This window comes from Cydia amplana, chromosome 9, assembly GCF_948474715.1.
Source record: "Cydia amplana chromosome 9, ilCydAmpl1.1, whole genome shotgun sequence".
NCBI lineage: Eukaryota > Metazoa > Arthropoda > Insecta > Lepidoptera > Tortricidae > Cydia > Cydia amplana.
In genome coordinates, this window is record NC_086077.1 from 12120293 (window position 1) to 12147229 (window position 26937).

General features: G+C 39.7%; 1 protein-coding gene across 1 annotated transcript; it reads left to right on the forward strand.

The window, feature by feature from the left end:
* The first annotated feature begins 2923 nt into the window (after nucleotides 1-2923).
* Nucleotides 2924-25735, forward strand: LOC134651148 (uncharacterized). Its single transcript, XM_063506181.1, has 4 exons — nucleotides 2924-3359; nucleotides 22696-22827; nucleotides 24246-24432; nucleotides 25634-25735. The coding sequence occupies exons 1-4, from the start codon at nucleotides 3185-3187 to the stop codon at nucleotides 25689-25691; spliced, it is 552 nt and encodes a 183-aa protein (XP_063362251.1). The 5' UTR covers nucleotides 2924-3184; the 3' UTR covers nucleotides 25692-25735.
* The last annotated feature ends 1202 nt before the right edge of the window (nucleotides 25736-26937 follow it).

The window sequence follows — 26937 nt, forward strand, 5'->3', positions numbered from 1 at the left end:
ACTCTACAGGGTGTAATCTAAAACGTGATACAAGATAATCAAACCTGAATCTTTTCATGATTTTGAACAACTTTTACTATGGGGTCAATTTTGTAATATTGAAAAAAATTGAGCTGTTCCATAGAAATGGTCAAGGAGAGGTAGACAAAAATGTATGGCAAAGATTTTTTTTATTGTTAATTTACAAAATTGACCCCATAGTAAAAGTTGTTCAAAATCATGAAAAGATTCAGGTTTGATTATCTTGTATCACGTTTTAGATTACACCCTGTATAATGACTAATGAGTCGGGCCCGGGAAAAGGAGCGTTAGCGCGGGAGGCGCTCGTGAAACATTAGTGTTGGAGCGCCGATGATGGGAGCGCCCGCCGCCCTGACCCCCCTTATTTCCTTAAAAACGACACATTATTGTAGCCTCTCGAGTCCTAAGCTGTTGCGACTAGTCTGAGTTGTGTTGAATAGAGGATGAGACTGACTGAATTTCTAAATTAGTAAACATGACAAAGATGATATTCCCATAAATTAGATTATTATTATACAAATTTGGAATCGAAAAAGATATGGATAGTTTACAATTGTTACAGATTACGCTTCTGGTGTATAAATTTCAAATAATGTTTGCTACAAACTACCCGCGACGTATATCTGCTTTGCGGCCTTGTGATAAAGTCTGTACTTTGATATTTGTACATTTTTACCATCTTTTCAAAATGACGGACATATAAGGATTGGCTTTTTACCTTTTGTTATAAGAAGTCTTGGTGGTCACTTATAAATTATCACAAGAAGGAAAAAGACATATTCAAGACAACTGAGTTAGTGCTTTAATTTTATAGATTTACTACTATAGGTACTCAATATTATATTGCTTATATCTGTTACGATTTTTTTTTAGATTAACTTAGTCTAAATTTTATACCCAGTAGGTGTCGGTTGCACAAATTATAACATGTGAGTATTTTAACTGACAAGCAACTTTCATTTCAATAATTGATTATGCTCAAAATCAGTGTATTATCATAAGTTGTATTGCCATATGTGAATGAGAAACATTGTGTTTTTCTAGCGAGTGGGCTTCCACATGCTTTTATTGACTTTCTGTTATTGTAAATGTAGAATAAATAACCGCACAACGTAATATAGTTTTATGTGTATGTACCATTTATTTATTTATGTATACAATGTTACGTTTACAATTCTATTGACTAAGTAGCCCCTGCTGATATGTACAAAGATGTGTGAATTACTAAGTACCTATGTATTTTTGTAAACTATATTATGTATCATATTTACAAGCTAGTACAAATGTAACGATGCATCTATAGTAACTTCATTGTGTTCATGCATTACCAGGTATTTATGCTGAAGCTGTGCAGCCTTGATTGAGAACACACATTTTTAAATAAATTTAGGGCGCGCATACACTAGGTCGTCTATCACCAATATGACCATGCTTTTGCCCATTGAAAGCGACAATCGACCTAAGTGTAAGGCCTGAGTGGACGCTCGAAGCGGAGCGTTCGGCGGGGCGTTCAGCGTGGCATCGGGATAATTGGAGCAGCGTGCACTAAGGCCGCTCCTAAACGCTTGCATTTGTTTAATATGCACGCCGCACGCCCCGCCCCGCTGCACGCCCAACTCGAGCGTCCACTCAGGCCTTACACTAATGTAAATACGCCCTTATCTTCAAATGCCGACAGCAAGAATTATGTCAATTATATCAACACAATGATTATTCGACTATTTATACAAATATACTATCATATTCAAATCGCGTATTTGTAAATATTTAGAGGTGACAAGGATCAGTGCCTTTTAGTTGCTTAAGAAAATATAGTGTTTAATTTGAAACTGATATGAAATGATTTATTATTATAGTATTTAAAAGCATATAATTAAAGTATTTTTGCACAATAATGGGTTTATTTACTAATTTACAAAATCCTATTGAAGAGACGTTGAGTATTTGAATTTCTACTTATTACATCAATCGTACAAAATTATTTCAAAATAGACTTTGTTTTGTATGTAATACGGCAGAAACTTGATGATCTAAATCTTAACTAAAGTGTCATTCTATGGAACTTAACCGCCATATTGAAAATATTATCTCTGAATGTTGATTGATTAGTGACTTGTTTACACAGCATGTTCCATAGAATGACACTTTAAGCCCCCTCCAGACTATGTGCGTGAATTGCGGCGCGATTCGCGCACGAGTGTGGAGGGGCTTTAAATAAAAACCAAGAAGTAGAGACAAAGTTATTTTTTAAGTGGAGTCCAGACGAGACAATTTTTCGCCAATCTGATGAAATTGTCCGATCGAATCAGGCCGTGCGGACGTAAACGCCATATTGATTCCCCGATCAAATCAGCAGGTGCGGTGCGGACGGACACAAAAATGCAAATTTTCGAAGTTAGTATCTATGGAATGCAAATTGGTGATTAAATTGTGGACGCTAGGTGAGATTAGCGCCAATTATTTTCCTGATCAAATCGGTCGATTTGCCCAGCTCGCTACACTACACTATGACTAGGTGTATTCAGGTTTCCGAAATTGTATTCCTTTCGAATTCCTCTTGGAGGATACAACTAAACGGAGTAGCCATTAACGGGCTTTCCCCTCTGTCGAAAATAGGCGGCCAACGGTCATACACAATGTATGGACTGACGTTTATCTGACATGGCTATTTTTACGTTACGCATACATTTGACGTTCCCCTCCCCCGCAAAAATCGGCAGACTGTTTTGTACAGAAAATTACAGACATGGCGTCTCCGTTTGATTATATCCTCCAAGGAATTCCTTGATCAGGAAACCGTACGTCTGTGGCCAGCCTTATGGTGCGTACATAAAATTCCATTCGCTCACTACATTACATCACTACTATTTCCAATCATTCGATCCATTACATTCACTCAACTCAGTCAAATCACTTCACTTCTGTCAAATTTACGAACGCGTTATGCGCGTCGGTCCGCGCTCGATTAATTAATTATCTTATAAGCATAAAAGAAAATACAAACCAGCGTCTTGTTTTCACTTTTATTTGTATTTTATTTTCATGTGTACGTTTGAAGCTGCTGCGGCGAATTCCGAATTTGGTGTTAAAACAGCGTGAGGTGATTCTGCAGTGTGATCGGGGATTGTTTTCATTGTGAAGAGTTGAAGTCTTATTGGATACCATGCCGACGAGTGCGGTGTACCAGCCGACGACGGTGACGTACGAGCAGCAGCCGAACGACCAGCGTTGGAACTGCCCCATCAGTTACTTCTCGCGGCGGGTGACAAGTAGCCTGAACAGGGCAGTTTGTGTGCGCCTTGGACTGTGTTTGCTGGGGAGCACGCTTTTCATTATTGGTGAGTCATGAGTGCTCTTGCTTACTGTTTTATATAATAGTTCGAAGGTTGGTTTTGTAACCAGCCCTGCTAAAGTAAAAGCATTTGAATAAATGGGGAGGTATCAGTTACTTTCATAAGAATCTTGTTTTCCAAAAACTAAAGTCTACTTCGAACATGAAAAGAATTGTGATTCAGTAGTTGTTTATCGTCTTTTTTGAAATATTGGAAAACAATAGATTTATTAAGATTACCTTAAATCTTGTCAACTAAACTATATTTCATCTTTATTGCACAAAAGAAAAAACATCATATAAGGCGGACTTAATGCCATAAGCCTTCTCTACCAGAGTCTCTACTACTTTTACTACTTTATTTGTTTTATTCATTTTGTTCATAATAGTACATTACTGCAGACGCCGGGAAAGAAGGGCTTGCCGGGTGAGTAGGTATAGACGGCCGACCGTAGGGAGGCCGTATAGTGATACGAAGCCGGCAAGACCTTTTCACGGCTAGGCATGTATAGTGCTTTTCTCAAACATATGCAATGAAATAAAAAAAATCACCACTCAAAAAAACAAATTATAAATATCAACCACAAATAGCTACACGACTAAAGTTTTTTAATTTTTCTTCCAATCCTGCCATAAATACTTTTTTTTACGGAAGTCGTCCGTATTTCGCGTGTGTAGTGTTCGAATAGACCCTATTAAGCCGGCCACACACACTAGGTTATAACCGATGGTTATGCCTGCACAGTTTACTTGTGCAGGCATAACTGAACGTGTGTATGACATGACTCCTTGCCTGCGCAAGCAAAATTGAAAATATCAAAATTTATATTTTTTGCCTGTCGGTTGTGCTTGCGCACTTCGCTTGCGCAGGCATAACTGAACGTGTGTGGCTGGCAGGCTTCAGTTATCCAGTGATTGCCGAGGGGATAGGTCGCAAGTCACTGTGCAACAATGTCGTCTCGCAAACGAAATGCAATTGTAGAGGATTTTTAGTAGATTTTTAGGGTTCCGTAACCAAAGGGTAAAACGGGACCCTATTACTAAGACTCCACTGTCCGTCCGTCCGTCTGTCACTAGGCTGTATCTCATGAACTATGCTAGTTAGACTGTTGAAATGTTCACAGATGATCTATTACTGTTGCCTCTAGTACAACAAATACTAAAAAACCGGCCAAGTGCGAGTCGGAGTGGGGCTCCCATGATTTTTTTTCCGTTTTTATAGATAATGGTACGGTACCCTTCGTGCGCGAGTCCCACTCGCACTTGGCCAGTTTTATTATTTTTTAAGTGTGGAGTGGATTCATGGTTTGTATGCGTGTATGGCTGACGAAATATAAACCTAATAGCGCTATTGCATCGACGTCAACGACCGCTACCGGTGCCATGATGGTTTGATTTGAGAGTTTGTGCAGGTTTGTCGTTACGTGTGTGTGCCCTATGGAACTCGGTCGTGCCTGTTGGTTTTGCTTGCACAAGCAAAACCGACACGCAAAACCTAGTGTGTGTGGCCAGCTTTAGGGCCATTATACACAACCTGATAATAAGAATTTCAATTTCAATAAATAAAATAAATGCAGAGGATTTTAAATATTGTCTATGGTCTCTGGTGACTTACGTATAGACAAGATTTTAAATTTATTCATCAACACATTGAATAATACAGATTCGTATTCTTAATTCAATTTCAATTCAATTCAATTATTTATTTCAAATCCATACGATCCATAATTGTTAGTACAACAACAAACAAACAAACAAATCTTAAAATTAATTAAGGTTAGTGATAATTAAAATACAAAATAATAATAATAAATCCAATAATAAATCTACAAGTAAGTACAGACAATAAATATAACTATATAACTAGGCAACCTAAATGCACCACTTCTCAGCATCTGTGGCTGCCACATGCAGCCCATTCCAGTGCATGAGCAGTGGTGCATCTACCTTACCTGCCAACGTTTTCAGGATGCTATTGGTACTGCCACACAGTCTCTGCATAAGTGACGCCGATCTGTTGCGTATGATTGCAAAAAAGTCATCCGTGTGCGCCTCCGCGCATTCCAGACGCACTACAGTGACGTGGCAGCCCCATCAGCATCCTGAAAACGTTGTTATATTGTATTCGTAGAGCGTTGTACGCTCGCTGAGTAAAGCTGGCCCACAGGCTGCAGGTGTAAAATGATTGGCAAAAAGCTTTAAAAAGCGTCTTTTTCACGTCTTTGTTACACCTGGCAAACCTGCGCGCCAGCATATTTCCGCGGACGGCCAACGCTCTACGCTCCCTCTCTATGTCGAGGTCATCTTTTAGGTCCTCGGTGACCCAGTGACCAAGGTATTTGAACGTTTTAGTGACCCTGAGTGGTTCCCCGCCCAGGGTCACAGGAGGTACTGTTTTGTAGAATTTTCTTCCTGCTTTGAAAACAAGTACCTCACTCTTTTTCCCATTGTACCTTAGCCCATGCCTCACCGAGTACCTCTCACAGATATCCAGCAACTCTTGAAGTGCACTCATGGATGGGCTCAACAACACCATATCATCAGCATAACTGATGTTATTTATGGATTTACCATCCACTGAGCATCCCACATAGGCATTGTTGAGCTCATCCATAAGCTGGTTCACATATAGGTTAAACAACCTAGGAGAGGACAGACCGCCCTGCCTTACTCCACATTCTAGACGGTATTCATCCGAGTGAACGCCCGCCCACCTGACCGAGTTAACCTGGTTCCCGTACCAAAACTTCAGAATCTCAATCAGGTCCTCGGGGACACTGGTCTCATTGGTCAGCTTTTGCCAAAGTATATCATACGAGACCAGATCGAAGGCCTTCGATAAGTCTAAGAAGCAGGCGTTCACTGGTGTATCCCTGCTAGTATAGTACTGGACAGTGCTTTTCAGACACATAATAGCCGACTCTGTGGAAAGTCCGGGCCTAAACCCAAACTGTGCGTCATTCAGTTTAATATGTTTAGCTAAGTGTCTGTCAAACAATCTGTCCAGCACTTTTGCCACAACGGTTGCCAATGATATTGGTCTATAATTTTTCACGTCTGACACATCACCTGTTTTATTTTTAATGACTGGTACCACAATTGTCCTCATCAGGTCTGATGATAGATAAGAATGATTAATACATAAGTTAAATAGTATTGTGAGTACTCTTGGCAGATGAGTGCCAGCATTTTGCAAGTGCTCAATGCTGAGCCCGTCATGACCCGGCGACTTACCCCTCTTCATACTTTTAATCGCCACCTGTACATCGTTCTCAGTAAAACGCACAGTTGACATGACGGGCTCAGCCTTGGGCCGATTCACAGACCTACCTAATGGCGATGTCACTTTAAAATTGTCCTTAAATAGATTAGCAATTTCAACGGGTGAGCACAGACCTTCGACGCTCACAGGAACACTCGGCCTGGGGTTCATACGATTTGTTTCCTTCCAGAATTGTTTAAAGTTTTTACCCGAATGATGCGATGCAAGTATGTCCATTTTAATTTGCTGTTGATTATTTTGGCACCATTTGAGCTTCGCTTTAAACACCTTCCGGGTCTCACGCATATGCGCGTATATTGGTCCATTAGAAGGTTTTCCAAACCGCATCCACTCATGAAACCCAAGCCTTGCCTGCCTATGTGCATCCCTTACATACTTATTCCAACCCGTTACATAGTACTTTCTCATATCAGTACGTTCGTGTATAACAGGCGTTAACACGGATATTTTGGTCCAATAACCATTCATTCACTAAAAATATTTAAAAAAATATATAATTCGGCTGTTTAGCCTGTTCATGGACACAAACCTCATGTTTACATTAGAATTAAAAAAAAATTACTTCCCGGCCTAGGCCTTCAATTTCGTATGAAATTCCTTTACAGTTCTCTGGAGTTGCTCCGCCCTAAACGTGATACTTCGAAGCCTGATATAACGCCCGGAGCGACTACATTTCATTGCATGTTTGAGAAAAATGGTATTACTGCAATATGGGCAATATTACTGCAATAATACAGGACTGTTGGGTAAACTTAAAACTTGTTGTCTATTACAGATCGGTACTTAGTTTGCATAAGAAATCATAGATTTTTATAGGGATGTACATATTGCCTTGCTGGGAAGAACATATGGATTATATGGAACCCTAACACAACCCATTAGTGCCCATCAGGACGGGATCTAGGGTAGAGCGAGTGGAGCGGCCCCTCTAGGCGCCAAGTGGTAGGGGGGCGCCAAAATGGCAAATACTGTGAAAACAAACATCTTGAAAAAACGGACGGGTAACTATGGAACCTAATACTGAGCATGAAGCGCCAAAACGTAATCTCGCTCTACCCTGATCGAGTACTTGGGCCGGCGCTGGCGCCCATTGTACCTGCTTGGGTACACCTGGGTCTAAACTCGGCAAGTCGAATCAAACTTGGGCATTTGATTCGATTTTCTACTGTAACTCTACCTGACAGCATTAGAAAAATGGTGTCTTCCCAAAAGTAGGTGTAAGCGCAAATGGGTAAAGTGCAGCAACATTTTCTGCATAGTCTGGGAATTTCTAGAAAGTTTGTTGATGTTACTACTGTCATATTTGGACCATCATTGTATCTTATCTTATTTTTTTGCACAATGACACAAACAAACTAAAATGTTCCCCTAATCAGTTAAATTTGATTGTAGGTAATAACTTAATAGTATTAAGCTGGTGGGACGTTATCCAACAGATGAAAGGTCACAACGGTTGAATACTTGAATCTCATGTTGTGTAACTGAGGTAGAGTGTACACTCTGTGAAAGGAATTCATTCAACTTTTTATACCAGTTTTTTTACCAGAACTTTCTGGTAAAAACATAATTGGTGTTACACAACAATGGAGTGCTGCAAAATACTAATAAAAGTAGTTTATTACCTTCGAATAAGTACCTAACCAAGAAACAAGCTCCTTACTTCCTTCTTGAAGGGTAATAAATACGTTTTTATTAACTATCCTATTCTAGAATTCTGAATATGAATCCTGAGGTAGGTCTACCGGGAAAAACGAAAATCGAAATTTCATTATTTGCCTCTCTATCTATTGCTCTTCTTTATTCATGCAATAGAGGCAAATAATTAAATTTCGTTATTTGTTGTTAGCGGTAAGCCCTCTGCTCTTAAATATGTACTTACCCATTAATGTCTCAAGGTGCAATAATTAGATTAGGTATACCTTGAATCATATCAAATTATCGTAAGGAATGTTCCTGTGATAGTTATCCTATGATAATAAATAAAATAGCGTCAAAGTTACAACACAGGATATTGGTCACGTAATAAACTCATTATAATAAGTATAATTTTCTCCACGGATGGTAATTCGATACCGCATATCGCCGGCGGCTATAATTTAATCTCGACAGTCGTGTGACAACGCGATGGCGTTAAATTGTGTGGAGTCACGACGTAGTACATACAACAGCTTTTATACGTAATACTATGTATTATGTATAAAAGCCTATATCCTATCCTATCCTATATCCTCCCGAGTGCCCGTGTCGTGTCGTTGTGAATGACGGACTATTTCCGGACATAAAGCATAAATGTCGTTGGTTGCGTTGCTTGAGAACACGGTCAAAGTAATCAGTAGAGTGAGTTCGTAACTTCTGTCATTGTGATGCACTAGCAGTCCTGCTGCATTACTAGAATGCTGCAGGATTTACACAGATTTAGGACTGGTTTGAGTTTACCTTTAGTAATAGAGGTCGGTCAGTAACAGAGGAGGTAGTCCTTTGGTCAAGGAATAGCTGTGGTTGTTGTTGTTGTTACCCTAGAAATAAGGACGTGTCACTTTATATATTTTGCCGTCACTGTATATTCGATGCTGACTATACTTTTATTTGATAAAAGGAAGCTTCAGGTTGTTCTTTTTTGTCCGTGGCCTTTGATCTGATGTGATGTGGATGGCACTAGAATCTTAGTTGGGAAGTATTACTGAATCGCGATTAGAAAGGGATTGAGATAGCTGTCAATCCATATTGATTTTGACGTAAGTGTATGGAAATCTGTTATTTCTAATCCCTTTCTGATCGCGGCATGATAATATAAAGTACTGCATGCTTTCAATAGGTATTCGATTCAGCATTAGAGTTATTTTTGTGCCTTACCAACGATTGTTTACTTCGGCCTCACGCAATCAAAGTACTGATGATACTCATTTTGCGTCAAAGGCTTGCTTATTTTATGTCTCCTTGAAGCGACGTGTTATGCCTTGATAATTTACCGTAGCACAGGTACTGGCGACAACAAGTTCCTAAAGTCATTATCATTATGCTAATTAGACTATTCATTTGTGAGATTTGTGGTGAAATTGCTTCCGCTATTAATTACGTACTAACTTGAAATGTCAGCTCGTACATCACGTTGAAGCTTACAAATGTTTCTACTTCAAAATGACGAATCCATTTTCTCGTTGCATAATTTGTTCCGCTATGTTTCATTTATCTCTGAACCACCTAATCACAAAACATTTCATCTCGGCTATGAACTCATCCTTAGTAAAGCTTGATCTGAAGATCCATAACAACTATGCCTGATCGGAGGTCACACTTATTTTGGTTATCTGTGACGACGCTTTTTAATGCAACATGAACCAAGAACGTAAGGAGGACCATCTGCACCAAATTCTAAGTAGGAAGGCACGTCTATCTTCAATCGTATATGTGCAATTACGATTTAGGTTCGATGTATTGCGCAGTTTATCTTCCGGCTATTATAGTCTCTATTGCCTTATAAAGAATTAACGACCCATTCAAGCTTGCATGCCCTTAGGGCGTTAGTAGGTCCAGATATGGTTGAAGCAACGATGCACGTAATACCTAGTTGAAACCACCTAGTCTACCTGTTTTATTTATAGTGAACTATTTATAGTCTAAAGGCTAGTTTTGTAAGCGAACAGTAATTTACTAGCTTTAATTGCATTCATTCACAGCACTTATTTGCTATCAGATTAAGTGCAAATCTCACCAACCAAAAATTGTGATCACAAGGACCAACATTCCTATCTATAGTCAAAAACAGTCAACCGCCTAATATATTTAGGTGGGTAGTGGGTACATATGCACAAATTGTGACGAATTTGGTATGTTAAAGTTAAACCGTCAAGCTGTTTAGGTTAAAAATCGTGCCGAAGACGTAAAGATCCGATCAGGATAAGCTGGGCCGGGCATTGGGCAACACATAAATGGCTACTGGGAGTTCGGTAGCAGAGATAAGCTTCGATTGTGCGTATCGCATACAATGCTTGTTGTGCTGGTCGTAAATGGAGTCGATGTCGGCGCTCGCGCAGGCTCGCCTCGGTGACGGTGAGTCATCGGCGGCTGCGTGATCACAGGCCACAGACTGATGAAACCTTAGAAGGAAAATATGTACAGACACATGCGGGTATTTTATGTTGAGCGTACTAAGTTTAGAGTCAAGTTTATAATAGGTTATTGTATTTTTTGCTGATTGTATATTCTTTTGTGGAAAATTGTTCTTGATTAAGGCCCTTCTCTCACGAGGCTACTCTCAAGCGATTTGTGTTTCGTACGCGTATCCTACGCGTCGCTTGTGAGTACCCGCCATATTTATTTCCTACGTTTCGCACACGACGAGACGCGTCAACGACGCGTTTGATATCAGTCGCACGCTACTGTCTTGCTGGTCGCACGCGACTCGAGTCGTATACGCGTTGTATACTCAAGATGGCGGCGGAACAAGCTTTTAATATAAATTTCGTTCAAGAGGTGGAAAAGTATCCATGTTTATATAATTATAAGCTGCCTGATTATGTAAGAAAAGATGTGACAGAAAAGGCGTGGCTTGAGATTTGAAAAAAAAATCTATTTGACAGGTCAGGAATTATATTTTTATTTCAATTAAATGTATACACAATAATTGGACGAATAAAGAATTGAGAATAGAGAAGAAGATTGTCTTCATCGCTGGAGTCACTAGACATCATCGTACGAATGTTGTTCGGAATGTTCCGAAATGATACAAAATAGTCTCATTTGCGTAGCACCGTGTGCGGAAACGAGTAGCATACCAGTAGGCGATCATGGTTTGCATCTCAGTCGCGTAGCTTTTGAATAGTCTCGTGAAAGAAGGGCCTTATAGATTAAGTAGTTCTTTTTCTTTACGTTTTATTAGGGCCAAATGCCAAATGGCAAAAAACGGAACCCTTATAGATTCGTCATGTCTGTCTGTCTGTCCGCCGTATGTCACAGTCACTTTTCTCCGAAACTATAAGAACTATACTGTTGAAACTTGGTAAGTAGATGTATTCTGTGAACCGCATTAAGATTTTCACACAAAAATAGAAAAAAAAAACAATAAATTTTTGGGGTTCCCCATACTTAGAACTGAAACTCAAAAAATTTTTTTTCATCAGACCCATACGTGTGGGGTATCTATGGATAGGTCTTTAAAAATGATATTGAGGTTTCTAATATCATTTTTTTCTAAACTGAATAGTTTGCGCGAGAGACACTTCCAAAGTGGTAAAATGTGTCCCCCCCCCTGTAACTTCTAAAATAACAGAATGATAAAACTAAAAAAAAATATATGATGTACATTACCATGTAAACTTCCACCGAAAATTGGTTTGAACGAGATCTAGTAAGTGGTTTTTTTTTAATACGTCATAAATCGCCTAAATACGGAACCCTTCATGAGCGAGTCCGACTCGCACTTGGCCGCTTTTTCTTAAATTACCCGGCCCGCAAGCTCTACCAATTCGGCCCGGGGAGAGGAAACGCGAGTGTTGGAGGCTTGATCCGCGGTCCGTGATAGCGACCATAAAAACAAACGTTTGGGGCACACAAATTGATGTAAGTCCCCATTTTTTGTGTAGGTACGTACCTATTATGTTCACGTATTGAAATTATAATTCTATTCTCATGTCGGTTTAGACTTAAACGTTGGGATTAATATAACCTAAGGGCAGTCTGCGGCGGCTGGCAAATGTCCAGGAGAAACGTCTGGCGGGGTCGGTCTGTTTTGTAGGATAAAGTTCGGTTCAATGCATTTTTACATGCTCTATGCTTGTATGAGTCATGAGATAACGCTGTTGATAGTATTCAAAGCTTTTAGCTTGATGAATCATTATGGCACAACATGACGGTCCTCGATTAGATACTTACAATTTACATACATGTATAAAATGATTCTGACGAATTGAAAAATCTACTCCTGTTTCAAGTCGGTTAAAAATAAGTTTAACCCTTTGACCGCCGTTGGCATGTATACAAGACAAAAATTCAACCGCTCGGTAAATGTGGAAAAAATATCAATTATAATTTTTTTTACACTCATGTTAACGTTTTAGGTCCTTGTTTAAAAATAAATGCATTTATTGCAGCTATAGAAATCCATTCTTTTATAATAAGGCTCTCAAAAAAATTGCTCCAGATTTCAACGTTTTTCTTGTTCCTCGTCGCCGTTGTCTTGTATACAAGACAGCTAGGGATGGGAATGTTAACTCGATATGAGAATATTCAAAATAAATATCAAATCGCAAATCTGGTTTTATTTAGGCATTTGAACACTTGTTAAATGCCAATTGGTGGTAACTACTAACTAGTAACTAGAATACATAAAACGAGACGAGAGAGACAGGCATTAACTATAGCTGAAGTTCAGGGAGCTTCTTCAGCTGTTGATAGTAGAGTCAGACAAGTAAATCTGTCCTTGTGGTTTATTTGCAGAACAAAAGATTCATTTTAAGATGATAGTGTAGTGGGGAGTGATACCCTGCAGTGACCGCTTTGCACAAGAATGGTACAGGCGGACCCTAGGACTATAAAGTCAGTGTCGCCTAACTATGAGAATGAAATTAGAAATTATATATTTGAAATTGACGAAAAATTGTCATGGTAGGGAGGATGTAATACGGGAACTGAGAAGCTCATCTAAGGAACATGTCGAATGTGAAACATGCATTCCCGAACATTTCCGATCCCCACCCTTTTCCAATATTATTGTTCTTCACTCATTGACAATTCAATTAACCCACGTGCAATTTTCCCCAATGCAGTTCCGGTACTTACATTTATATTATCGACACACGATGCGCGGCTCTAACGTTACGCTTAAAAAGTTTACGTACCGACAAGCGCTTACGCCGTTGACCTAGAGACTATTATTACTTAATCCGCGCGGAAACAGTCCTTGTCGGTCTGCACTGCGGACAGTCCATGCGCGCCGTTGTCTTGTATAAACGACTTCTTGTACAGCCTAGTGCGGTGATATTACGTCATGAATCGATATTGTTTAGTGGTTGTTTTTAATGATAAAGACCTTTATTTTTAAGATTGTCGTGTGTAAAAAATATGTAAATTTTTGGCATTTTCGAAATAAATTAAAGTTGGATAAGAACAAAGCCAAATTGAGAAGATTTTTACCATAAATTGTAAATATCGATATCACTATTTGCAATCCCTAAACTTTTTATTAGTTGTTTACTTAAAATTTGCTCTGGCGTGTGAGTGAGCGTCTTTGCGGACTAGGTCCGGCGGCCAAAAGGTTAATAAACAAAGTTCAGAAATAGGTACTACTCCACTTCCAAGTGCCAGTTCTAATAGATTAATGTGTCAAGTAATGGCGAAGGCGAGCGAAGGTCGTCAAACTCCGCCACCCCACCACCGCCAACGCTTCCGTACCACCGATCACTTCTTATTTCCTCTGACTCGGACACGACTCGCAATCCAATGTCCTTTGACTACGTCACGGCCGACGAAGGATTGGAACTTGACGGAAGCACGTCCGGAAAACAGCTTTACAAGACGCCCTTAAGAGAAAAATATATAATGCTAGTACGTGAGATGTTTAAAGACCCATGGATTAAAAAATACATCGGTTGTCGAAAGTGCTCTTCATGAGCCATAGTAAAGAAAGCATACAAAAGCCTTTACAATATCTCGTGCATTTAATTTGTTCACTCTTTCTTTAATATTTTATTGCACTTTTAAGGTGACAGTCCATTTCCAACCGCAGCTGCACTACTGTTCATTTTACTATGGAAATTGACAGTAACAGCGACGCGTTCAGTGTCAGTAGTGCAGCTGCGGTCAGAAATTGAATGTTACCCTTAAGCGGATATCAAAAAATATTGTACCGTGGCGTGTCGAAACTGTCGAGGCACTTTAGGCATTAAGATTAGTAGGTATCGATTTTATTTATTTAGCCATTTCTGTTGCAATTGTGAACGCTACTGCCACCTAAACCCAACGCCCACACAATAACTAAGTACTTATGATTTCTCATAGTAGTCAAAACAAGACATGATTTTTGTTGTACAAGGCTTCTAATCCCCCAGTACAAGTCGAGGGTTGAAAGCAAAAAAAAACGTAAACCCGCAAAGCGTACGTGACCTCGTAAGCTGAGATTCTCATGTTACATTGGTTAACTTCGGTTACAAGACAGCACTATAAGCCGTTGATTACCTACACTAATTGATACCCGCGTGCATATCGCCATGTAACTGCGTAATTTGAAATAGGGACCGACAAATTATGCCACACCGGTTTCGTCGTTGTGTTGTGTGGGCCGACTCGTTCTTTCTGCAATATTGACCGCCGTTTCATATGCTTCGATATCCGATAGATACGACAATAATATTAATTTGAAGCGCAAGTTTGATATATGCAGATGCAAATTTACGGCTGTTTCAACAAAATTAGTTGATTTGAGAGTAAATTTAAGTAACCTTGAAGATTAACCAGGGTTAGTTCATAAAATTCATAAATAATTATTAGCGAATACAAAATTAATTTAATCCACGTAACCACATGAATGCCATTACCAAATTACCTAATTGTGGTGTTTAGCGGTTATTTGTAAATCATATATCAGCATATTTAAATACGATACGATACGATAAATGTCTCAAGGCAGTCGGCCTCAAAACTGTGTGATTAGCAGTTGTTCCACGTTTTATGACTTTCTTCTGGTCCATCCTCAGTGGACTGGGCAAAAAACTTTGAACAATGATGTTCAGCTGAAAAAAATACCTGCCATCCGTCTACTACAGTTCTTGTAGATTATCTATGAGTGGGCTATGCTATGCTTTTATGTGGGTGGACTGGGTGGTTATTGTCCCACTTGTTCCGGTAGCAGTGAAACTGCCTAATGAATAAATAACTAATGCAGTCTACCCACTGGCTTTAACCTGGCGTTTCCGTTGCACTGCCCTATTTTCGCAATACTCAAAGGTTGACGACGCTTCAGTTTTCAAAGGACTGGCCTCTTTGACTAGAGAGGGCTAAGTTTTATGCTGCAATGCCAAAGAGAGGCTGTATTGGTGTCGATGACGATCGTAGTTCCTATTTAGTGTATAGAAAAATATGGCCATCCTTCCGCAGCGACACTACGAAGCAACAGCGCGTCCTCAATAGTCTAGTGTCTTTTGTGTGGGTGGTTATTGTTCCAGCCGCAGTGAAAGCGGCCTAATGAATCACTAATGCGTTCTGCCCACTGCCTTAACCCGGCGTTTCCGCTGCACTGCCCTATTTTCGCAATACTCCAGGGCCGACGGCGCTTCAACTCTCAGAGGACTTGTCTTTGTTAATAATACAAAGCCTGCGACAGTGCTGCCTATGTAGAAGTCGGTGATAACCACTTCCTCCCCGTTATCCATTCGTTCTAACTTTTACCGGGGTAAGTTGATCATTTTAAGGGGATTCACACCATGTCTGTACTGCATAGTTAATTTGAATGTTTAATTATTTTCGGTTCTTTTTTCATCCAAAAGTCTTATTAACTTTCACATATGAGCTCCTACGCGCGTGGTGTTGTTTCATATAGACAGCGTATGCGTATATTAGTCAGTCACATGTCTGTTGTATGTATTATGTATGCTAGGTAGACACCTATTGCTGATCTTCAATCGTTCAGAGGAAGTCTTCGTGCCAGCTTTGACATTTCCCTGTAGAACTAGAAACTACACCATTTGCTGAAAAATACCTGAACTATCAAAGCAAAACTACTTAAATCACTCGATATTTCAGTCAGACTTTCGAGAGTGCCGAGGGCCCGAGGGCATTGAACTGCGAACTTTAAATGTATTCATTACTGCACTTTGCATTGAAGGCAACTCACAATGGCTGGGAGCAGAGCAGTCTAAAATAAGGCGCACTTCGTCTCTCCGCGCCGGGCTTGTCTTGCCGAGTGTCATTACAATAGCTTGCCGAACAAGGGGATCTAGTGGGATGTACCGCGTTCTTTGATAAGGTGTCCAAATGCGTATAAATGTATTGTCACTGCAATAAGTATAACAAGAGGGAGAGGAGATAAACGATTGCCCCCCTGATACTTTATCTCTATCTCTTATTACATTAGTAGAGACGTAGAGGAGAAAGAAAGTTCGAATTGGTGGTCACGGTCACGGTACTCGTCATGTTACTTTGGGTCAACCAGAAGTCGAGTTCTGGACATGCGCGCGCTCGTGAAGTATTGGCAATACTCTGGCTGCAATGAGTATGAGTAATGCGTGTTTATTCATGGATCAGCCGAGTGCTTTGTTGACCAACACGTCGTTGCACCGCAACGGCCGCAACGCACTATCTTGTTTTAGCTACTACCACATTGTCCGTATTGGGCTTGTGTGTAAACAATCTTTAGATTAATTGGCTAATTGGGGTTTATTATCCGTTGTAAGTACATAGTTTGGAAACATTATGATTCTATTTCTCCACGAAAACGCTGTATGTATTATCCCATGCCAAAGACATTTTTGAACAGACTTGTATCCGGCCTTTATGTAAAATTGGGCGTCAGTTTATAATTTATACCATATTTTCTAACTAGTGATAATGGGAATAGATAGTTTTTAATTCATCATTCTTGAGTTACTCGATCACATAATTTATTTGTTATATATAACTATGACAATATCGCACTTAGTTGAATCATTATAGCTTCACATCATAATATTGCACATAGTAATGCTCTCCCGTCCATAACACCCTACATATAAAATGACGTCACACCTATGCAAAGAGCTCACAATAAAACGGGAAATGGGAAAATTACAGCCAATTATCTTAATTACACTACAACCGGTCTCATTCATAAATATTATCATGACGTTATCGCTCGGGTTCTATAGGAGTACGTCCCGCGAATGACCTAGTTGTCCTAGTTAGTAATAAACAATTTTTCCCATGTTATGTTGATGTACTTTATATGTTGTGATGGTTCATGAATGAAAACAATGTAATGTTTGACTCCGGGTCGTCAACCTTAAGATCTTATTTTCATCTATTCCATATCTTTCACAATTAATTAAATGCAATCTAGTAGGGTTCAGGCGCGGTCAAGAATTTATGTCGAACGGCAATGCATTGGGCTATATATCAAACTCAATTACATATAACATATAAATTAGCTTGAAGATCTCTTTAATTACTGCAATAATGGGGATCTTCATTTAATGATAACTCTAAATAGTCTAGTCGTAGATCAATCACGAGATGTTACTTGCCATACGCTTTTAATAAATACCTAAATTAAATACCATTCATTAAGTTCGAGGTGGGTATACGTATACGGTATACCTATTGCAGTATGTAAGTCATTACATAAGTTATGTAATGATACATATTTATAATTCATATCTACTAGACGATGTAAGTACACATACGCTTGCTTTCTTGATATTCCAGTTTGTCCGAGTAGATAGGTTGAACGACTCGTTGATGAGTCAGACGCCCAGTTTTTGTGCACGTTACTAACCGAGATAGATCTGCGGACAAGAATGTACCAACACGGCCGTTTTAATTGTTCGAAACGTGTACCTGTACAGTCGCGTCCATATACACTAAAGATAAATCTTACTTGTGATATTTAAAAGAGTGTCAATTATATTTCATTTATTTTGCACTGTGAAACACCAATGATGAAACGATGTACTTACGGTCGCGGAAAGATTATTATTGTTTAACCTTCATGGTATTAAGTCGAAAATTAACCATCTTTTGCTGTCCTCGAATTTGTAACACATATTAGGTAACTTGATTTTTTTGCTTTAATATTATGGTTGGTTATATGTTACGCAAGTGGAGCAGCAAAATCTAATCATGATACTATTGATCATTAATAATGAGAGTCCGGTGTCGGCTTGGCTTAACCATTCTGAGTTAATTTTGCCTAGATATGTACATAATATGTATTTCGTAATCACTAAATAGTTTAACTTCATGCAAAATAGTCCAGAATGTCGTTTATTTTAACCCTCATCAAAAGTTACTTTTTTAGCCCTCGCCTATACCAAGAACGAACGGTCTTAAATCGATTTACATTAACAATACATGCACCGTTGTTGTAAGTGGGTCAATGTTGAACTTAACTCCATTTTTGTCACAATTTTTCGAGCCGTTCGTTTATCGTTTCTTTCCGTCCTAGGGCGTAAAAAATTGCTTGCTATTCGTTTGATTCGTGTCCAATGCGATGATGTCATTTGAGGCTGCATACCAAACCGATGCATATTTTACGCGTCGAAGGAAAAATGGATAGCCTACGTTGTCCGTCAAGGTGAATTGGTTCGTTATCGTTGACACTTGAGCTAAAATTAATCTAGACTACAAGAAAACTAGCCTGGCTTCCCAAACAATTATTCACAACCTGCTCACCTAAGACCAGTTCAAGGGTGATCTCCGATAACGCATAGATTTCACGAATCAGGAGCTCAAGTTATATACGTGCTCATAGCCGAGACAAAATGATTTGGAAATTGGAGCCGCAAGGAGTCGTATTTCTGGTTTTCGCAACTGACCACAAGATGCCATATTTAAAGCACATTATACTTTGTTCCCACCGACAGATAAAAGGTTGCTGCAACTTGGCTGGAACCTTATTTGGAAACAGCCCATTAGGTACCTAGGTACTTCACACGCTGGAGTACAGTCAAGCTTTATTATCTATTTGTCGACTTTAATTTCACTTCCATTAGATAAGTATAGTTCCGATTTGACAACTTAACTACTACATTATCTTCTCAGCCACCAAATGTAGCGCAATCAATATCATTAATGATCTATGTAATTTAGCATAATTTATTGACGTTATTCAAGTCTTTGACGCATAACATCAATTTCCAAGGAGGATGTATATCTCTGATATTGAAAGTTCATATAAATCGTTATGCATTACTGACATTTTCGAATCTGCGTTTCTATTCCGTAGTTCGATTACTACTACTTTTTTGTTTGTATTACATTCACTATATGTATAGCATGCATGGAACTTGGAAACTAACAACTCTAACAAGACAGCCACAGATATCTAAACATGACATTCTAGTCTAGGCGTATTAAATAAAGAATGTACATAATCATAATATATTTTAAGAGCGTTAGTTGTTGCGAATCGCCCTTCGAGTAACTGTGACTATTCGTTAACCTTCTACAATGAGAGATCTATCAAAGTTAGTTAAACGTGTGGGGTGTATTGATGGCAATGGCAGTATGTGAACACTTGTGGCCACGACTGTTCCTGTTAAACGATCAAACAAAGAACTATACGAGTAGACACATTGACTTGAGTTAGTTAAAGCTAAGAAAACAAATGTTATACGTTTCTGAATATAGACCGCAGTCATCAGAGGGCCTACCGCGAGCTACGTTCGACATGTTGCCTCCCTGTCACACTAACGTACGAATTGACAAGAATGACAAGTGCAACAGAGAGGCAACACGTCGAACGTTCGCGGTAGGCCCTCAGCACTCGGCAGTGCAACGTGCAACGCTCAGACATAGAACGAAATGACTACGAAGTACGAAGTTACTGGCCCAGTTTCATTACACAATTTTGAAGCAATTAACATAGAATAGCGTTTAGTCATCCGTTAACTGTAACTGTAACTAAGTACATCACGCGTATATTGGTGCCTGTATCTAATGAGTAATGACACGTACCTACATACCTACTTCAACGATTTCCCTAAACATTATGGTTACCAGTTACATAATTTTATAACAGCAGTTTTCCTTGTTATCGACTTTAAATAGTTAAGGATAAAGTGTGAAAAATTGACGTACCTATCAATTTTAAGTTTCTTTTGTCACAATACTTACAATAATTTGATTAGTGTTTCCGGTAATTCTATACCTAATACACGTCTCGCTCTAGACTTGGTTTAGAATTGACGTATTTTAGTATTTTCGTAGTATTTTTTTATTCGCTAGGTATATCTACTCGTTTAGGAGCTAGGTCATTCGTTTCATTTACCTATATGTTGGATTCTTGTTCATCGTGCAAGGAGGAAAAAAAACCGGTTTTAAATTGGGATCAATTTGTCAAGTGCCAAATTTGAGAAAACCTGCTCGAATGTACTGGTCACGAGTCTCTTTTTCACGCTCGGTGTTATTGTTATTATTTGAGTATAAAGTTAAAAGGGCTATTAATATGTTGTTGAGTCATAAAATACTCATACCTTCAGAAACAATTTCTTATCGTAAACTCGTAATAATATGGTATCGTCTGCTGTAAGTACCTAATTCTAAAACTACAAAGAGAAATGTGAAAATTTTCTCATACCTTTATCCGCTGACCTGAAAAGTAAAATGTTTGGTTGCGTTCATTTTGTTTCAGTACAAAAATAATTAGCGGTCTGAATTAGCCACTGAGGCAAACATCGTTAGGTTCAAATGTGCGAATTAATGAGTTTTCATTCCGATGCCAAGAACGCATAATATTGTTGGGTAGATTCTATACATACTACTGAACTTATGTCACGTATACAGTACATTTTCATATGTTGGTAGCCCCCGGTCTATTCAGTAGGTAGACCATTAGCAGAATAGGAAACACTATTTAAATAGTACCTATAGAAATCAATGTCAGTCCTACAGACGCCAAACGATAAAGAAATTGGCATGATCATAGAATGAAGATATTGATGATCATTACCACGTCTCACCTAGTTCGCAGTAGTAGTACGCTATTTTAGGAACAGAAAAGTAAAAGCTGCTATTCTGTGTGCTTCTTCCCCTAAGAATCTGTCAATAAGTGTTTCCATAAGTTCATGGGAGCTATTTATTTACCACGAAATAAACTGTACCTATATATATTGGTACAGATAGAGGCACGCCAGTATCGCAAGCCGATAACAATGTGATATTTTGGGACCGAATTAACGGCTGAGGACCACCCAACTAGCGCAATCGGCGTGACGAGTCTCGTAAACAAGGCAGTAAAGTGTTCCCTTCCTATATTAGAAAAACGTATCGTACCTACTGTTGAGTATAATACCTACTAAACGTATCGTAGTACCCTTCGCGAACAAACCGAGTTAAAATGTTACCTAATGTGGTATAAGATTTTCTCACTAAGAACTCTACACATTCTGCACGTTTGTTCGGATAACTCTAGGACCTCATTGAGCCCTCTTCACACTTTGCCACAACAACGGCTCATTCTACCGCGTCATTAACGCCTTCTCTGTACAACAATGCGGTATCAGAAGACCGATATACACAAGTCCGCATGAGTATTAGCGAAGTAGTAAGCTTTATGAATCGCGGGCCTTATTGTGTTGATCGTGCGACTGTCAATTTACTTAAGATTTATATTCCGTGTGTACAATACACGTGTTACGTTGACACACAAGTCTCGTAAAAGCTGTCTGAAGTCCCGTCTAGCTTACGAGTATCTATGACTCATGAACAATTCTTGATGAGATATTCCAATCGGTACAATACACGTAAGTACACGCAATATTCCACAAATCTAACAAAAATATGAAACGATATGATATTGATAATCTTTTGGTAATTTATACATTAGTTTAAATTATAACCAAGCAAACTGAGAACAGGCAGGTAGACAATTTAGAAAACTTATTCCCTAGGCTAGGTATATTACTCGATAGGAAATCTTAAACATGTGTTTAACTTATTGTGTTATGTGTACCTACTACCTACCATTGAAGAAGACAAAGAAACAGTTAACTGGCCATTCTTAAACCGCACAATATAATGGTAATGTAAAGGCACTTCCGTGGTTCCTTCTTTGTATTTTCAAGTGCTATCCGCGATCATAGGATTGTGATTTCATAATTTAGTATTCCCGTTGCTAGAGTCAGACCGAGGTAAGTTGGCAGCGGTTTTAATAGCCCAAACGGTGCAAGTGTTAAGTAAACGTCATAATTTCACAGAATTTTATCGTTTAAAATAATACTTGCACCGTCTGTGCTATCAAAATGCTAGCTTGGTCTGACTCAACAATGCTTTAAATACGACATTTGCGTACACCCTAAGGCATAGTCTAGTCTAGAATGTCAACATAGATAATTATAATAAGTAAATGCTAAACGACATATATGTTTCTTCACAGGACTGGCGCTGGTGATAGCGGGCGGCGTGCAGTACTCCAACACGCCGGCGTCGGCGACGCCGGACGTCGACAGCGGCGTCGGTACCCTCATCGCGGGCGGCGTTATCCTGTGCCTCGGCCTACTCTTTGCCGGTAAGTTTACTTTCTCATTTTGAGTCTGTAGGGGCCACCCCACACTAGCTCCCGAGCGTCGGCGTCTAGTCAACTCTGTGTAAGGCCTGAGTGGACGCTCGAAGCGGAGCGTTTGGCGGGGCGTGCGGCGTGGCGTCGAGCTCCCAAGGGATTTGAGCAGCGTGCACTAAGGCCGCTCCTATACGTTTGCATTTGTTTAACATGCACGCCGCACGCCCCGCCCCGGTGCACGCCCAACTCGAGCGTCCACTCAGGCCTTGCACTATGGCTGCTGCTCGGTGCAACGTGGGCGTAACTGCGCAGGGACGTCATTTTCCATGCGCTGACGAGACGCCGACGCTCAAAAGAAGATAGTGTGGGATGGCTTTAACATAACTGAGGCCGGCCGCTGTTTGGAGTGTAACGAGGAGTGGCTTGGTCTCCTCTGAACCTCGTACGCTGCGTAAATAAACATGTTTTATAGAAATGTTGCTGTTTTAAAGTGTTACGCTGTGTGTGTTCAAACCCATATCATGCTCGGCTTGGTACAAGACTCGTGCCGTGCCGATCCAATTCAATTAAGCCATTGAGGCCCAGACGGGCGACCGATTTACACTTTTTATCCTTTTTTTTTATACGCGTTTATATAATTAAGTAAAGTCAACGCATAGGTATATACGATATTGTAACCAAGCTAAATGTTAAGCAGATAATTTAACGTTTCTTGTACCTATAGAATAATCTGCTAAGTAATTCATTCGGCATTGTATGTTTGTTAGAAGCGATGGGTACCTATATTAAAACTCCATGTGGATTTACTTCTATTTGAAGTAGCGATAAACCCATAGTCTAATAAAACATGGTCTTCTCTTCCCAGAGTGACACAAGCCTACGTCACAATAACATTGCCACTTTATATAGCGCTATTGCATATTATCATATAGCGCTGTCGCATGGTGACGTAGGCTTGTGTCAGTCACGCGGTCGGAAGAGAGTACCAGGCGGAGTATATTATTATACCATGGATAAACCCTAAATAACCAAATAATAAATTCAATATTTATGTGTAAAATAAGTTTTCATACGTCAAAGACTTTACTACACTGACACAAAGTTTAATATCGCCCGGCCAACGATAAAGGCTAACTAACTAAAGGTACGTGTATTTACAATAGTAAACAAAGCAGCGCCAAAGGTTAAACGGTAGCGTTAATGCATTCATGACCTTAACCCGAAAGATTGCGCGCCGATTCCGCCCTCCATTATCGTTTCCTCGTCGACTAGCTACTTTCATTTACTATGTACGGTAGAATCCTCATTTGTCGTTCAACGTTACAATTGTAAGGTATCACAAAAGGTGGCCCTGATACTGTCAATGCCACTGGTGCGGTAACAATACTCATGAATACCTATATCTTATTAATAACTTATAACTACAGGTGTCGGTGGCTGGGCCTGGTCAGCAAGATGGGGCGGCGGCAAGGAGATGCCATCAAGCGGTGCAGCCGGACTGACCGCTCTGAACCCGTCCACGGACCCGCTAGTCGCCGAGCAGTACGCGCCCGTGCGCGACGCGCCGCCTGCGCCCGACGACGAAATGCGCAACCTCATGGACAACAAGGACTGGTGAGTCACTAGTTGACCGCTCTGAACCACCGATGGCCGACCGAGTTGTCTCCACCGACCCATTGTGTAAGCCCATTACGCCCCACGAGATGGTAAACCTTAAGGACAACACAGACCTTTGCGGACACTTGTGAAGGATTGTAGTTGACCGCTTTGAACCACCGATGGCCGACCGAGTTGTCTCCACCGACCCATTGTGTAAGCCCATTACGCCCCACGAGATGGTAAACCTTAAGGACAACACAGACCTTTGCGGACACTTGTGAAGGATTGTATCCTTCTAAGTAGGTAACATCTTAGTTTATCAATAACTGTCCCTCTAGCACGGCTTTTCGTGGTTGATAACTGGTAATTTAGGAAGGCTGGTGACAAGCGACTTCAACATACTTAGGTATATAGTTTACAAGACTACCTACCTACTATGATTGTGTGTTGCGTACTCCTACACAAATATTACAAAAACAAAAGTAATCATTGAATTGCTCACATTGGCACGTCACTGAAATAGTATATTACAATGTTTTGTTATAACACGTGAATGGATACCTACTAATTGCAGGCGTCACGCGCTTCAGCGTTGTTTACTGAAGCCCGCAACAAAGGTACATTACGTCTATTGTCAGACACGGCAGGTGCGAAGTGTTAAAGTTCAAGTGGTTCGCACTTCATCCATTATCGTATGAAATAAACCAAAACACTGCTATGTGCAAACAAAAATCCATTTAGTCACTTCCCACAGTACCTGGGGTATTAGTTGAGCGTGGAAACTGTGTAACATCATACTTATGTAAATGTGATTTTTCATAACACTAGCCTAGACTCTGACCACGCTAACTTTTCATAAACTTGTCAGTAAGAAAGCATACCTTGCTTGTCAGTAAGATAGCATACGTAGCACTTGGCGTAGCGTGGTCAGATTTTAAGGTCGGTTATTATACATAATCCCTCTACGTCAGCGTGAAATGATATCCTTTATGAACAAGTGTGATGAAAATATCCTTTCTTATTCATAACCACAACTGAATCACTGCAATACACATCCGTCGAACTGTACGATTTATGACGCACGCTGCGTATTTTCTCTCTTCGATTATAATTTTATAACATTAAATTGTTTTGAAAACCGGCCCTGAATAGCTGCTTAGCTAAGCTCGCAAACGCTGATGTTTATGGTGGTATAAAATGTTTATTTTATTTTCAGCTTGAGCAGCGCGGAGGAGAGCGATAAAATGTTGGACGGACGCCCCTCTATCGCGTAAAGCCACGGCAATCCGCCCCGCCTAAGCTACCCTGCGAACTCTTAAGCCCCGTCTCCATATCACGCGGCAAACCATCGAACATTGGCTCACGCGGCAGCCGTGCGCAATGGATACCGGGCTGCCGCGCGAGCCAACTCGATACGCCCGGTATCCGGTATTGCGCGCGGCTGCCGCGCGGACCAATGTTCGATGGTTTGCCGCGCGATATGGAGACGGGCCTTTAGGTCGCTCCTTTGAGTTACAATTTTGTCCCCCTTACATAAAATCGAGTGGTATTATTGATACATTACATTTAGACTTACTTGATGTACCTAGGCTACATTATGCGTAGATTCCTAAGAAAATTATTTTACAAAGGTGACGTATAAATAATAATATCGTAGAATAGTGTCTAGTAATGCCACTCGAGAAATTGTGACCATTGTATGATGTGCATTTCGAGGTACAAAGTGTTGATTGATTATGATTACCCAACAGAGTAAAATGTCAAATGTGTGCTTGTTTGTGTGATAGTATTATTTTAAGCACGTTTGTTCTATCCACTATGAAGTTATTAGGTATACTAGGAATCAGTTAACAACGATGTACAGTGGTAGAAACGTTGATAGTTTCGCATCCCATGTTGGGCTAAACCTCTAGTATCAATAATTAGCAAGTCCAGGTGTTCTGCCGAAGGCAAATTTATTTAGAATTATGAACTTATCTCGAAAATACGCCTTCAAATTACTTGTATGCATTTAATTAATCAAGTTGTAATGTAAGTAATTACTGTAAGCGAAGTTACTTAGTCGAAACACGTTTTGGTAAGGATTGTCTTAATTAATACGAGTAATTAGTGACAGACAAGTGGCCAAATTAACGTCCAGAGTAATGTATAGATATAGACATCTATATTTACTACCTATTTATTGTATCTTAGAAAGACATTGTCTTGAAATGATCTGCTTATTTTGAATTGCAGCTTATCAAAATAAAATATGTATCTCAAAGTATTAATCTACTTTAAAATCTAATTTTCTATTTCATATACGAAATGAATAACATAAGTGTAGCGTGTTTATCAATCTGTTCAAGATTTTAAGATCTATTATTTTTATTTAATTTCTCGTCTCGAATATTGAAATGATTTGAGTTAGGTTAGGGCCGTCCTGAGTAGATTGTAAGCGCAAATTGCTGGTAACATGGTCGTGTTTAGAGGTTGTTTTGTGTTGTATAGGAGTTAATTTATATGAAACTGATATTATGT